The sequence below is a fragment of the Elgaria multicarinata genome, chromosome 2 (genome assembly GCF_023053635.1).
Source record: "Elgaria multicarinata webbii isolate HBS135686 ecotype San Diego chromosome 2, rElgMul1.1.pri, whole genome shotgun sequence".
In the NCBI taxonomy this organism is placed as follows: Eukaryota; Metazoa; Chordata; class Lepidosauria; order Squamata; family Anguidae; genus Elgaria; species Elgaria multicarinata.
Genome location: NC_086172.1, coordinates 175,594,435 through 175,608,611, shown reverse-complemented (window position 1 = coordinate 175,608,611; position 14,177 = coordinate 175,594,435). Strand labels below are relative to the sequence as shown.

The window sequence follows — 14,177 nt, the reverse complement described above, 5'->3', positions numbered from 1 at the left end:
CCCGCTGGGCACAACCAGGATGTACAAGGAATGTTCTCCTACCGTCTCTGCCAGGACCACTTTGTACTTCTCGCACTCCAGCTGCAGCATGACGTGCAACTCGTCTGCCTCCTTCAACTTCTGCTCCATGGCCTGTTGAGACAAAAAGGTTCCACGCACATGAGGCGCAAGGAGGCGCTCCCAGTTTGTTCCGGTCAAAATGCCTATGGACGCAGGTGAAAATGCTTCCAAGGCAGGAGAACTTCCATTAGCGCAGGGGTGTTGGACCTCTTTCAGCCCAAGAGCCGAATTCCATGTCGGAAAAGCTCTCAGGGGCCGTGTTCCAATGGTGGGTGGAGCGAAAGGCAAGAAGGGCGGGGCCAAAATACCCACATCTTTTAGCTTACAGCTCTTACTGCCAGTAACTATGGGCTCATCTACACCAAGCAGGACATAGCAGGTATGAAAGGTGTGTATAAAAGGCAGGAGCCACATGACTGCTTCATAGTGGTACTGAAGTGCACTGCAGGATCTACACTACTGCTTTATTGTGGTATTGAAGTGCACTGCAGGATCTACACGACTGCTTCACAGTGGTATTGAAGTGCACTGCAGGATCTACACGACTGCTTCACAGTGGTACTGAAGTCCACTGCAGGATCTACGCTACTGCTTCACAGTGGTACTGAAGTCCACTGCAGGATCTACGCTACTGCTTCACAGTGGTACTGAAGTGCACTGCAGGATCTACGCTACTGCTTCACAGTGGTATTGAAGTCCACTGCAGGATCTACACGACTGCTTCACAGTGGTATTGAAGTGCACTGCAGGATCTACACGACTGCTTCACAGTGGTACTGAAGTCCACTGCAGGATCTACACGACTGCTTCACAGTGGTACTGAAGTCCACTGCAGGATCTACGCTACTGCTTCACAGTGGTACTGAAGTGCACTGCAGGATCTACACGACTGCTTCACAGTGGTATTGAAGTCCACTGCAGGATCTACACGACTGCTTCACAGTGGTACTGAAGTCCACTGCAGGATCTACACGACTGCTTCACAGTGGTACTGAAGTGCACTGCAGGATCTACGCGACTGCTTCACAGTGGTACTGAAGTGCACTGCAGGATCTACGCGACTGCTTCACAGTGGTACTGAAGTGCACTGCAGGATCTACGCTACTGCTTCACAGTGGTATTGAAGTGCACTGCAGGATCTACGCGACTGCTTCACAGTGGTATTGAAGTGCACTGCAGGATCTACGCGACTGCTTCACAGTGGTATTGAAGTGCACTGCAGGATCTACGCGACTGCTTCACAGTGGTACTGAAGTGCACTGCAGGATCTACGCGACTGCTTCACAGTGGTACTGAAGTCCACTGCAGGATCTACGCGACTGCTTCACAGTGGTACTGAAGTGCACTGCAGGATCTACGCGACTGCTTCACAGTGGTACTGAAGTCCACTGCAGGATCTACGCGACTGCTTCACAGTGGTACTGAAGTCCACTGCAGGATCTACACGACTGCTTCACAGTGGTACTGAAGTGCACTGCAGGATCTACGCGACTGCTTCACAGTGGTACTGAAGTGCACTGCAGGATCTACGCGACTGCTTCACAGTGGTACTGAAGTGCACTGCAGGATCTACGCGACTGCTTCACAGTGGTACTGAAGTGCACTGCAGGATCTACGCGACTGCTTCACAGTGGTACTGAAGTGCACTGCAGGATCTACGCGACTGCTTCACAGTGGTACTGAAGTCCACTGCAGGATCTACGCGACTGCTTCACAGTGGTACTGAAGTGCACTGCAGGATCTACGCGACTGCTTCACAGTGGTACTGAAGTGCACTGCAGGATCTACGCGACTGCTTCACAGTGGTACTGAAGTCCACTGCAGGATCTACACGACTGCTTCACAGTGGTACTGAAGTGCACTGCAGGATCTACGCGACTGCTTCACAGTGGTACTGAAGTCCACTGCAGGATCTACGCTACTGCTTTATAGTGCTACTGAAGTGCACCGCAGGATCTACATGACTGCTTCACAGTGGTATTGAAGTGCACAGCAGGATCTACACGACTGCTTCACAGTGGTACTGAAGTGCACCGCAGGATCTACACGACTGCTTCACAGTGGTACTGAAGTGCACCGCAGGATCTACACGACTGCTTCATAGTGGTACTGAAGTGCACCGCAGGATCTACACGACTGCTTCATAGTGGTACTGAACTGCACTGCAGGATCTACACTACTGCTTCATAGTGGTACTGAAGTGCATTGACAACTGTTTGGGCCCAGTTGGAGGAGGGCTTTCTCCACTGTGGCACCCCAGCTGTGGAATGAGCTCCTCAGTGAGGTCCGTCTAGCGCCTACACTGTACTCCTTTCATCGCCAGCTGAAGGCCTTTTTATTCTCTCAGTATTTTAACAACTAATTTTAACTTACATTTCAATTTTACTGCTTTAATTCTGTATTTTAATCTTATATCAACTTCTGCTGCGTGGTTTTATCCTGGTTGTGCTTTTTATACGGTATTTTGTATTTGTGTTCTTAGACTGTTGGTAGTTTTATTATGGTTTTAATTTTGGTGAACCGCCTAGAGAGCTTCGGCTATTGGGTGGGATAAAAATGTAATAAATAAATAAATGACAGCTCTACACCAAGCAGGATATAACACTATGAAAATGGTATGAAAGCAGTATATGGTATGTGAAAATGGGTCCCAACACCTGTCAGTGGACTTCAATACCTCTATGCAGCAGTAGTGCGGCTCCTGCCTTTCATATACCACTTTCATAGTGGGATATCCTGCTTGGTGTAGATGAGCCCTAAGCCCTTAGGAGAGGCATTTCCACCTTTAGGAATGGGGTAAAACCCCACATTCAAAGGGGTTGGGCGAAGGAGTTTCAGGCGATCAATAAGAATCAGATTCTGAAGCAGAAGAGATGACGCCAAAAACATACTAGCCTATATGGGGAGGATGTGTGTGACTCTCATGGACTCCTCACCAGCTGGGAATGGACCTTCGCCAGACCTTATCTCTGAAAACGTTAACAACACACTGTCTGTAGGAAGTCAGTATTCTTCCGAAGGGGAGGGCACTGAAAAGCTAGCTGATCCTAGAGTACGCTGCAGACTAAAATGGGCGGAGCTAAAGGAAGTTGAGAGAAGGTCGGCCCGTCTAGCTTCTCACCAAAGGTGCCTTCAGAACCAGCCTCCCTGAAGTTAAAGCATTCTGGGAAAAGGCTTTCCGTTTTTCTTGAAATGACAATGGTCTCTCTTAGTGTGCAGAGTTTTGCCTAGAGGGAATTTCCTAGAGGTTGGACTCTCTTCAGGTGGGAAAAAGGAAAGGAAAGGAACCTCTCGTGCAAGCGCTGAGTCATTACTGACACTTGGAGGGATGCCAGCTTTCGCTGACGTTTTCTTGGCAGGCCTTATAGCAGGGTGGTTTGCCATTGCCTTCCCCGGCCTTTATTACCTTTCCCCCAGCTAACTGGGTACTCATTTTACCGACCTCGGGAGGATGGAAGGCTGAGTCAACCCGAGCCGGCTGCCTGAAACCAGCTTCCGCTGGGATCGAACTCAGGCCGTGGGGAGAGTTTCGGCTGCAGAAACTGCTGCTTTACCGCTCTGCGCCACACGAGGCTCTTCAGGTGGGAAGAGATGTTTATTGCCTGAATCAAGCTTTGTGGATTCCATGGCAGACCTCTTTATTGTCTCCCAATAAAGCGGGAGGTTCTGGAAAACACGACAGTTGCTGTTAAACCTGTCTGAGAGTTCCCCCACCAGAAGCCACCTGTAAGCGCCTGGATCTCAAAACTTTTGAGGCAATTCCCAAGCACAGGAGATCGGTTTCCTCCCTGCCATCAGGAACGGTGGCAGTTAAAAAGCACAATACACAAACAGTTTGTACTAACCTTAACTTCCTCCGGTCGAGAGGTCTCTTTTGTATGGTCTCTTACCGCCTTTTCAAACCCACGCATCCATTCGCTGTGGTTCTGTGCAAGGAAAGAGGCATTGAAGATTAAAAAAACAAAAGGTATAGCTAGCTAGAGATGACAGAACAACAGCTTGTAAGTGCCACACTGTTGCCAGTTTATCCATTAAGACATAAAATGAAGGGAGAGAGCCCCGTTGCTGACATTGGTGCTTAACCCATTGTAAGAGGCAGAGTTTGATTTTGGTAGGAATTATCCTGGCTCGCCGCTCTGACCATGTTACTCCGCTTCTGAAATCTCTTCATTGGCTTCCAATTCACTTCAGAATCCAATATAAACTTCTCCTGTTGACCTTCAAAGCTTTTCACGGTCTAGCTCCTTCCTATCTCTCCTCTCTCATCTCACACTATTGCCCCGCTCGTGCTCTTCGCTCCTCTGATGCCATGTTTCTCGCCTGCCCAAGGGCCTCTACTTCCCTTGCTCGGCTTCGTCCATTTTCTTCTGCTGCCCCTTACGCCTGGAACGCTCTTCCAGAACATTTGAGAACTACAAGTTCAACCGCAGCTTTTAAAGCTCAACTAAAAACTTTTCTTTTTCCTAAAGCTCTTAAAACTTGATGTTGTGCAGACTTCTTCTGTTACTTTCTACTGTTAGTTTTACCCTACCCTGTGCCTGCTTACCCTACCCTGTACCTGTTGGCATTCTCTTCCCCTCCTTATTGTTTTACTATGGTTTTTATTAGATTTTTATTAGATTGTAAGCCTATGCGGCAGGGTCTTGCTATTTACTGTTTTACTCTGTACAGCACCATGTACATTGATGGTGCTATATAAATAAATAAATAATAATAATAATAACCCCAATTGCGTCTATTGCAGTACACACTCCTAAAATCTGCCCCAGGTTCTGTCCTCTGTGGGGAGAAAACAGTTATTTACTAGGAGCAGGGCCTTTCATGTGGTAGCTCCAGAACTGAGGAATACACTCCTCAACCCAGGGATTGAGAAAACAAACTGTGGTTAGTTCGATAGTCTGCCAGACAAATCCTGAGTAGGGCAACAAACCATGGGTTAACCACAGGTTACATAAACTATGGGTGAACATCATGCAAACTGGTTCCCAGTGTCTTATGGAGGTAAGTGAAAGGTGCTGTTGTTGTTGTTGTTCCACCAGGCACTTAGGAATCATAGAATCAAAGATTAGTAGAGTTGGAAGGGGCCTATAAGGCCATCGAGTCCAACCCCCTGCTCAATGCAGGAATCCACCCTAAAGCATCCCTGACAGGTGGTTGTCCAGCTGCCTCTTGAAGGCCTCTAGGATGGGCCAGGAGGAGGAGGGCCAGGATCTCTTCTCGATCCTCCCAGAGTGCAGGACATAGAATAAAGGGCTCAAGTTACAGGAAGCCAGATTCCAGCTGGACATCAGGAAAAACTTCCTGACTGTTAGAGCAGTACGACAATGGAACCAGTTACCTAGGGAGGTTGTGGGCTCTCCCACACTAGAGGCATTCAAGAGGCAGCTGGGCAACCATCTGTCAGGGATGCTTTAGGGTGGATTCCTGCAATGACTGGGGGGGGGGTTTGAACTCGATGGCCTTATAGGCCCCTTCTAACACTACTATTCTATGATTCTATGACCACTGCAAAGCAGATCAGTTAACAGGCGCCCCTGGTGGTGCACATCAAAAGCTCTGAGCCAGCAAGGCCCGACTGTCTCATTCTTCGGCAGTGCCTGCAAAGCAAACAGCCCTGGCTTAGAAACGCAGCCAGCTGGCCGCCGGATCAACCCAGCCCTGTGGTGCATCTTACCAAGGTGGAAGGGAGAGACACGACGGGGAACAGCTTCTGCAGAACTCCTCTCATCTCCGCTTCAGCCACCTCCACAGACTGCTGCCTCTCCTAGATTGACAAAGGGAAAGAGAGAGGGGAGGGGGAAAAAGGACACGTCAATGCAAAAATTCCACCCCACGGGCCAGATCCACCTCGGCCTAAAAACTCCCTAGTTTAATCACGCTAGTTTAGAGGGCCAAAAACTGTTTCGCCTGTCGCCTTCGCATCCGTCACACGGAGGCCTGCTTCAGGGCAGGTTGTGCTTTTGAGGAGTTTCCCAGAAAAGCATCCTTTGAGTTTGTTCTTCTCCTGCCTTTGCTCGCTTTTAAGATGGCACAATGTGTTGCCAGCGGGGCCAAGGGCACGCGGAAGCCTTCCACGACGGTAACGTTTAACGGGCGCCCAAATTACATACTGTTGCACTTGACTTTTAAAAAGCAAGACTGGGGTGAGGGATGGGGTGATCCCCAAACAGGTGCCAGGAAGACTTCTGTTGTTGTTCAGTGCCCAACACCTTTCAACAAAACCTTCACTGGGAGTGAACCTAAGGACGCACGAAGAGCCCCTGCTGGATCAGACCAAGGGTCCGTCGAGTCCAGCGTCCTGTCCCCAAAGTGGTCAACCAGATGCCCTAATGGGACATCCATACGAAGGGCACGAGCACACCGGCCCTCCACTGCTGGTGGCCGGAGACATACTGCCTCTGATACTGGAGGTTCATTCAAACAAGGGGAAGGCAGTAGTATAAGGAATCTAATACATACAAAAGTGCCCAAGGCACGCAACTACACGATATACATATAGTGATAGGCAGTAGTAATAAACCTTATTTATTTACAAATACATATAGAATCATAGAATCATAGAATAGCAGAGTTGGAAGGGTCCTACAAGGCCGTCGAGTCCAACCCCCTGCTCAATGCAGGAATCCACCCTAAAGCATCCCTGACAGAGGGTTGTCCAGCTGCCTCTTGAAGGCCTCTAGTGTGGGAGAGCCCACAACCTCCCTAGGTAACTGATTCCATTGTCGTACTGCTCTAACAGTCAGGAAGTTTTTCCTGATGTCCAGCTGGAATCTGGCTTACTGTAACTTGAGCCCGTTATTCCGTGTCCTGCACTCTGGGAGGATCGAGAAGTGTTGGTGTTAGGAACCAGTAGCGCACCAATTATATATATATTTGTATATTGGTAAATAAATAAGGTTTATTACTACTGTCTATCACTATGTGTATATCGCATAGTTGCGTGCCTTGGGCAGTTTTGTATATATCTGATACTGGAGGTGGCATGGAGCCATCATGACTAGGAGTCATTGAAATTTTGACAACTGCTAAGTTCTTCTGTGGCAAAAAAGGTGCTTCCATTTCAGTTTCTTTTCTTGGCACCCTTTTTTCTTTTTTTCACGGGGTGGGTGTCACCTCTTTTTTATATATATTTTTGACACTTCTTTCTTCTTCTTTTTTTGCTCTTGGCTTTTAATTACATCTAGATTAGGGGGACTATATGGAAAGGAGGACAGGGCTCCTGTATCTTTAACAGTTCCACAGAAAAGGGAATTCCAGCAGGTGTCATTTATAAGCATGCAGCACCTGGTGACATCCCCTCTTCATCACAACAGTTAAAGCTGCAGGAGCCCTGAGTGACCAGCTACAAAAGAGGGCAAGGGCTCCTATAGCTTCCACTGTTGTGATGAAGAGGGAATGTCACCATGTGCTGCAGGCATAAAAATACCTGCTGGAATTCCCTTTTCTGTGGAACTGTTAAAGATACAGGAGCCCAGTCCTCCTTTCCACAGGGTCACCCTAATCTAGATTTGATACCCCCAAAAACAATATAGCCCAAGATTCTGGTGTCGGTCTTAATGCAGGTTTGGAGCAGGCCAAGAAAGCAACAGGGGCTGCAGTTTTGGGGAGACTCAAGCAATTCTGGAACCAAAGATTCAAAATGCCCTATTTATTTGGCAATTAAGCTGCATAAATATTTTGCTATTGAAGCTGGCAAAAGCTGGCATCAAAGCAAGAACTATTTTGTGCCCCTCCCCCCTCCAATTTTATCCCCCTTCTATCAATAGGTGATGGAAATCCCATGCAATATTACACAGGAACTGCCATCCGGAAAACTTGGGAGGCAACAGACCACCCAAATATCACTTTCAAAAGAGAGTTTCAGCTTCGTTTGCTTGTTAAGCTGAAGAACATGCAGGCACGCCCCTTGAGTCCTCATGGCTGGGCTCTCAGCTGAACGGGTGGATCGCCTTTGCTGAAAAAAGTACCACCTTTGACGTGACCCAAACAGACAAAAAATAAGGACTGTTCTGCCGTGACAGATGCAGATGTAGCTCCTTCACACATGCAACTCATCCCTTAGCAGGGCCACCATCAAGTGATGCATATCGCACGTGTGAACCAGGCCGTCATTCCCTCTGTCTGGGCTGCGTCCCGGGTGTGGAAGTAAGGAAGCCATTCCCCTCCTCTACGACTGGACGGGTTACAACCCAAGCGCCTGCAGTGGACTAAGTGTGCATCAGGTGCTTTGGGACAGGTAGTTAAGCCACTCAAGCAAACCTGATGGCAGCCTTCCTCGACCTGGAGCCCTTCACATACATCGGGCTACAATTCCCATAATCCCCCAGTCAGTCTAGCTGGCTGGGAGATTGATCCTTCCTTCCTTCCTTCCTAAATCACCCAGATATGCTGGAGTACAATTCCCATAATCCCCTAGTCAGTCCAGCTGGCTGGGGGATTGGTTCATTCTTTCTTTAAACCCCAGATATGTTGGACTACAATTCCCATAATCCCCCAGTCAGTCTAGCTGGCTGGGGGATTGATTCTTCCTTCCTTCCTTCCTTCCTTCCTTCCTTCCTTCCTAAATCACCCAGATATGATGAACTACAATTCCCATAATCCCCCAGTCAGTCTAGCTAGCTGGGGGATTGATTCTTTCTTTCTTTCTTTCTTTCTATAATACCCAGATATGTTGGAGTACAATTCCCATAATCCCCCAGTCAGTCTAGTTAGCTGGGGGATTGATTCTTTCTTTCTTTCTTTCTTTCTTTCTTTCTTTCTTTCTTTCTTTCTTTCTATATCGCCCAGATATGTTGGACTACAATTCCCATAATCCCCCAGCCAGTCTAGTAGGCTGGGGGATTGATTATTTCTTTCTATATCACCCAGATACGCTGGACTACAATTCCCATTGATGCGTTCTTTCTTTCTACATCACCCAATAGCCGGAGCTCTCTGGGCAGTTCACAACAACTGAAACCATAAAATGCAGCACGACAAAACGTAATCTAAAACGTTTAAGCATTTAAAACTACAGTATGCAACCAAAATAAAACGGGAGTTATGAGAGTTGCAGTCTAACACACCTGGAGGGAAACAGGTTGCAGGAGGCTGCACTGCAGCAAGGGACAACCACCACTACCCCTCACCATGTGCCACCTCTGAAGGCTATCCCAGCAGCCTCTTGGCGGCCACAGCCAGTGGCGTAGTGGTAAATTTGGAAGTGCAGGCACTCATCATGACAGTCCCCTTAGCCGCGCCCCCCTCCCAAGGAGAGCACAAAAATGCAGGCAGCTGGGTTGATCCATATCAACGCCCAGTTCTAATAGTTTTCACCACTGCCACCGGCAAGTGTTTTGTAAAGCGAAATCTTCATTGGCCTTTTAAGACCAAGCTACCTCAAAATACTATGCCTTATAATATCGTTGTAGGGAAAATTCATTTCTTATCAGTTATTGTGAGAATTGCAGCCAGGAATTCTGGGTGGGTAGGTGGGGGGCAACGATGTCAGCGTCCCCCTGCTAGTAAGAAAGGGCCGGAACTTTTCGTAATCCCCGGATCTGCTACGCCACTGCCTGCAGCTGATCCCAACACATCCAGCGACGGAGGGGCAACACTGCAGATACAGCCCAGGGCTACTCGGCCACCTGCCTGGCTGTGAATCATGGTGGCGTGGCCCAGCCACAAGCACAGGATGATGCCACCGCACGGACACGCTTCTCGGTCCTGTGCTGAGAAGTCCCAGACTTAACTTTTCCGGGGCTCGCAGAGCACGGAGAACGTTTGGCAAGCCAGGGAGGTCTCTTACAGTGAGGGGCTTTGAGCACTCTGGGGGAAGTTTAGCCACTCCTGGTGGTCATGTTCAGAGGTCAATAATAGGCTGGCATCGTTGAGAACTCTGGCTTGGCATTCAAGAGTAGCCCCGTTTTGTGCTCATTTAGCTCCTCCTGCAAGTCGCAGCGGCTAAGCTGACCAGAAACTAAAGAGGGAAGTGTACTAAATGATGCATGGTGCGGAGAATGTGGGTAGGGGGACCTTTTACCCCCCTCTCCTATAATACTAGAACCCAGTGGGGTCATCCCATGAAGCTGATGGGTGGGAGATTCTCGACAGATAAAAGGAAGGACATCTTGACACAGCGCATAGTTAAACTATGGAACTCACTAACACAAGATGCAGTGTTGGCCACCAATTTGGATGGCTTTAAAAGGGGGTTGGATAAACTCCTGGAGGAGAAGGCCATCATTTGGCTACTAGTCCTGATTCCTATGTGCTACCTGTTGAGATACAAAATTTATCCACAGATTAGTTGCAGCCCTGGTGGACTTGGACTTGGGCATAAAGCCGTGACAGGTGCTACTGACTCATGAAGAATCTGGAAAGGTCACAGATAAGAAATGAAGATTCAGCTAACTGAATAATTGGACAATTGCTCATAGAGTCATGGAGATATGAAAGTGTACATAAAGAGTTGTAATTTTAATCATGTCTGAACTCGGAGATGTACGTGTCATGATATGCTGTGTTGTGTATGGAGAAAACTGAATGTACTGGAGAACGCTGTTTTATATCTCAGTAAAGCTCTGTACTGAAGTGAAACCTCTGGCGTGAATATTTCTTTGAACAAAGACTTTCTAAACTCTGCTACGTTGAGATTCCCAGCACTACCTCCAGTATCAGAGGCAGTAAGCCTATATACAGCAGTTTTTAATGTGTATTTTATATCATGTTTTTATACTGTTTGTTTTATACTTTGAACGGTTTTAGTTTTTGTGAACCGCCCAGGGAGCTTCGGCTGTTGGGCGGTATAGAAATGCAAATAATAATAATAATAATAATAATAATAATAATAATAATAATAATAATTGCTGGGGAACATGGGTGGGAGGGTGCTGTTGCACTCATGTCCTGCTTGTGGATTCCTGGTCGACAGCTAGTTGGCCACTGTGTGAACTAGATGAATCCTTGGTCTGATCCAAAATAGCTCTTCTCATGTCTTTAAGTTGTTAGGGAGCAAAAACTCCCTGTTCTGTCTGAACCCGGACTCCTGGTATGTCACTCCCCTAACAAACCAGCATCTGAAGCCAGGATTTGATGCTGGTTTCCCAATCTTGGTTCGCGAAGGGAGTGACATACTAGGAGAACCGGTTTGGGTATAATGCAAATCTTTCACCTTCTCTTTAGTTTCTGGTTAGTTTAGCTACTTTTGCTGGCAGGAGCAGCCGAGTTGGGTTAGTAGGATAGCCACCATTGTCAGATCTTTGTTGCAACATTTCCATGTTACTCAACCATTATACGCCCCTTTGATACGGTAGGAAGATTTTAGGTCTTCAAAAAAAATCAGTTTGGATGGTGTGAAGTTTTATCTGTAGTGAGAATTAAGTGTGTGTTCCTGAATCTGGCAAGGATTCTAGGGGGTGTAGATAGGAGACAAGCTTTGAGGCTGTGAGGTTTGCAAACAACTTTTATCGATGTCCAAAGAGCTCAACGTTTCGGGTTAAAGACTCCTTCGTCAGGAACTAGAACAATTTAAAAGCAAATGCCATTAAAATGAAGAAAGGAACAACACCCAAAGTATCATTAATGATACAGATATATTAAACTCAGATTTGTATACAGTAAGCCACCACATATAAAAGTTTTTTGCAAACCTCATAGCACCAGAACTTATCTCCTAGTATCTACACCTGTTACTTGGTGCTTTTCCCCCTCCCATTCATACAAGTATTGCAGTGGACCAGTGAGACTTGATCAGGAGTCACCGTGGCAGCAAGGTGACAATTTTGGGATTTCATGAATTTAATGGAGAGGGTGTTACACATGTGTTTCTGGCAGTTCTATGAAAATAACAGTAGACCCACTGAAATGAACGAGACTTGCGTTAGTCACAAATAACTGAAAACACATTAATTTAAATGGGTCTATACACGACTAATATGAGCCTCGTGTGGTGCAGAGCGGTAAAGCAGCAGTTTCTGCAGCTGAAACTCTCCCCACGACCTGAGTTCGATCCCAGCGGAAGCTGGTTTCAGGCAGCCGGCTCGGGTCGACTCAGCCTTCCATCCTCCCGAGGTCGGTAAAATGAGTACCCAGTTAGCTGGGGGAAAGGTAATCATGGCCGGGGAAGGCAACGGCGAACCACCCCGCTATAAGGCCTGCCAAGAAAACGTCAGCGAAAGCTGGCGTCCCTTCAAGAGTCAGTAATGACTCAGTGCTTGCACGAGAGGTTCCTTTCCTTCCTTTCCATACACGACTAACACTGGTCACTACCCTCTGCGCTTAATAAGGGTGGATCGGGCCTGTGTGTTTAATTTCAAGCGTCTTTTTAATGGCAGTAAGTGGAGAGTTGTGTTCTTTTTCTTTCTTAAAGCCCGTGGGCAGCCCTTATGTGAAAGGGAAGTTTCTTTGGGCCAAGGGAAAGTTGGGGTAGTCTACAAGAGGCCGGCGGCTACAAGGCGAACCCTGCAGAGGGAGGAACGCGGCCCTACGGCTCTAAACAGCTGTTCCCAACAAAACCGAAGCAAAACAGCATGCTCACAAATAAAAGAGAGAGAGAGAGAGAGAAAGCAACCGAGAGGAGGTTTAAGATGACAGGCACAAGCAGAGGTGAAAAGGACAACACACGAGAGAGAAAAGGAGAGCATTCAGAAGAACAGAGTGTACTTAAAAACTGCAGTAAAAGCTAAACGCTTTCATCTGATTCTAGAAGGCGGCTGCGGAATCACTTCTAGCTTCAATGCATTGTTTCTAGCAGTTAGTACTATTACAACCTTGGAAGTCTTGTTCACTTTGTCCTGCAGCAATTTTTCAGTTGAGGCCAAGGCTTCCATGGCTTCCCAGTTTTTCTCCCGAAGGTCCTAATCGTTTTTAGAAAGAATGGTTTCAGTTCAGCCAATAATCAAACGGTTTTCTGCTTTCACTTCAGAGAGGGAGAGGGAGAGGGAGAGAGAAAGCGTTTGCATTTGGGGTTGCGGGCTACTGCAAAATGGGCACCGTGCTCGGTTAAGATGAGGCACGCTAGCAAAAGACGAGTGTGATGTTAAAAAAGAGAAGAGCTGGCATGGAAAAACCTCAAAAAGCAAAATAAGTAAATAATAAGAATATACGGCTAGTTCTTCCTTCCTGCCTTCCGCCAGCCCCACCCCACCCCGCCCCACGGCAATCTAAGTATTCCTGGCTCTAGAGGGCTCCCATGGCAGTTCTACCCGCCATCCCACACTCTGACTGCATTTCCGAGGAAGAAAAAGAAGAGGTATTCGAAAGGGAGCAACAGACACGGGCGCAAATCCACACACGCACACACCAGACCAAGCGACAACCAAGTGGCATAGAATCGTAGAATTGTAGAGCGGTGTTGTGCCTCAGCTTGAGACAGAGCAGGAAGGAGGAAGAGCTGAGCCTGGGAGTGTTTGAGGAAGGGCTTTTGTCCAGCAACAGGCAGAAGCTGGCTGCAGGCGAATGCAGCGGACTGCAATCCCCAATCCCCACCATCCCAATATAAGACATGCAAGGGCTTCCGAGTGGTGCTGGAAGTAATTGTTGTCCTTGTTGCTTGCTGACCAGCTCCTGAACCTTGCCTGGACCTAACTTGACCTTGGACCGGACTTTGACTACGCTTTGTTGCTTTCCTGATTTCAGTATTGTTGACCCGGTTTTGGAGAGATAGTTCAGCTTTCGACTACGGACTGTTTATTGGCATTTCTGGCCTTCTTATCTCTGTAACGTCGGTGATTTACGACAAGTGGGAAGGGGCCTACAAGGCCATCGAGACCAACCCCCTGCTCAATGCAGGAATCCCCCCTAAAGCATGCCTGACAGATGGTTGTCCAGCTGCCTCTTGAATGACTCTAGTGTGGGAGAGCCCACGACCTCCCTAGGGAGTTGGTTCCATTGTCGTACCACTCTAACCGTCAGGAAGTTTTTCCTGATGCCCAGCCGGAATCTGGCTTCCTGTCACTTGAGCCCATGATTCAGTGTCCTGCACTCTCAGAGGATCGAGAAGAGATCCAGGCAAGTTTTGTCAGCTGCGTAACCCAGAAATCAACGGAAACTGAATGGCGGGGACAACTCAGGGCCATTTGTGTCAGGGCAGGGGACCACCAGAAGCAGCCGCTCTCAGAGTTATGGCCATCGCCTCA

At 47.8% G+C, this 14,177-nt stretch overlaps 1 protein-coding gene across 8 annotated transcripts in view; it reads right to left on the bottom strand.

Annotated features, from left to right (window-relative positions):
• Positions 1-14,177, bottom strand: part of KTN1 (kinectin 1) — a 156,325-nt gene that overhangs the window by 19,475 nt on the left and 122,673 nt on the right. For 6 of the 8 annotated variants that reach the window (XM_063118173.1, XM_063118172.1, XM_063118176.1 and 3 more), the window contains 4 exons: positions 12,810-12,896; positions 5,735-5,824; positions 3,906-3,986; positions 43-132 (listed from right to left, as the gene is read on the bottom strand). In XM_063118173.1, coding sequence (XP_062974243.1) covers positions 43-132; positions 3,906-3,986; positions 5,735-5,824; positions 12,810-12,896 — 348 coding nt within the window. The remainder of the gene's footprint in view (positions 1-42; positions 133-3,905; positions 3,987-5,734; positions 5,825-12,809; positions 12,897-14,177) is intronic. The other 2 variants (XM_063118177.1, XM_063118178.1) reach the window with 1 other exon arrangement.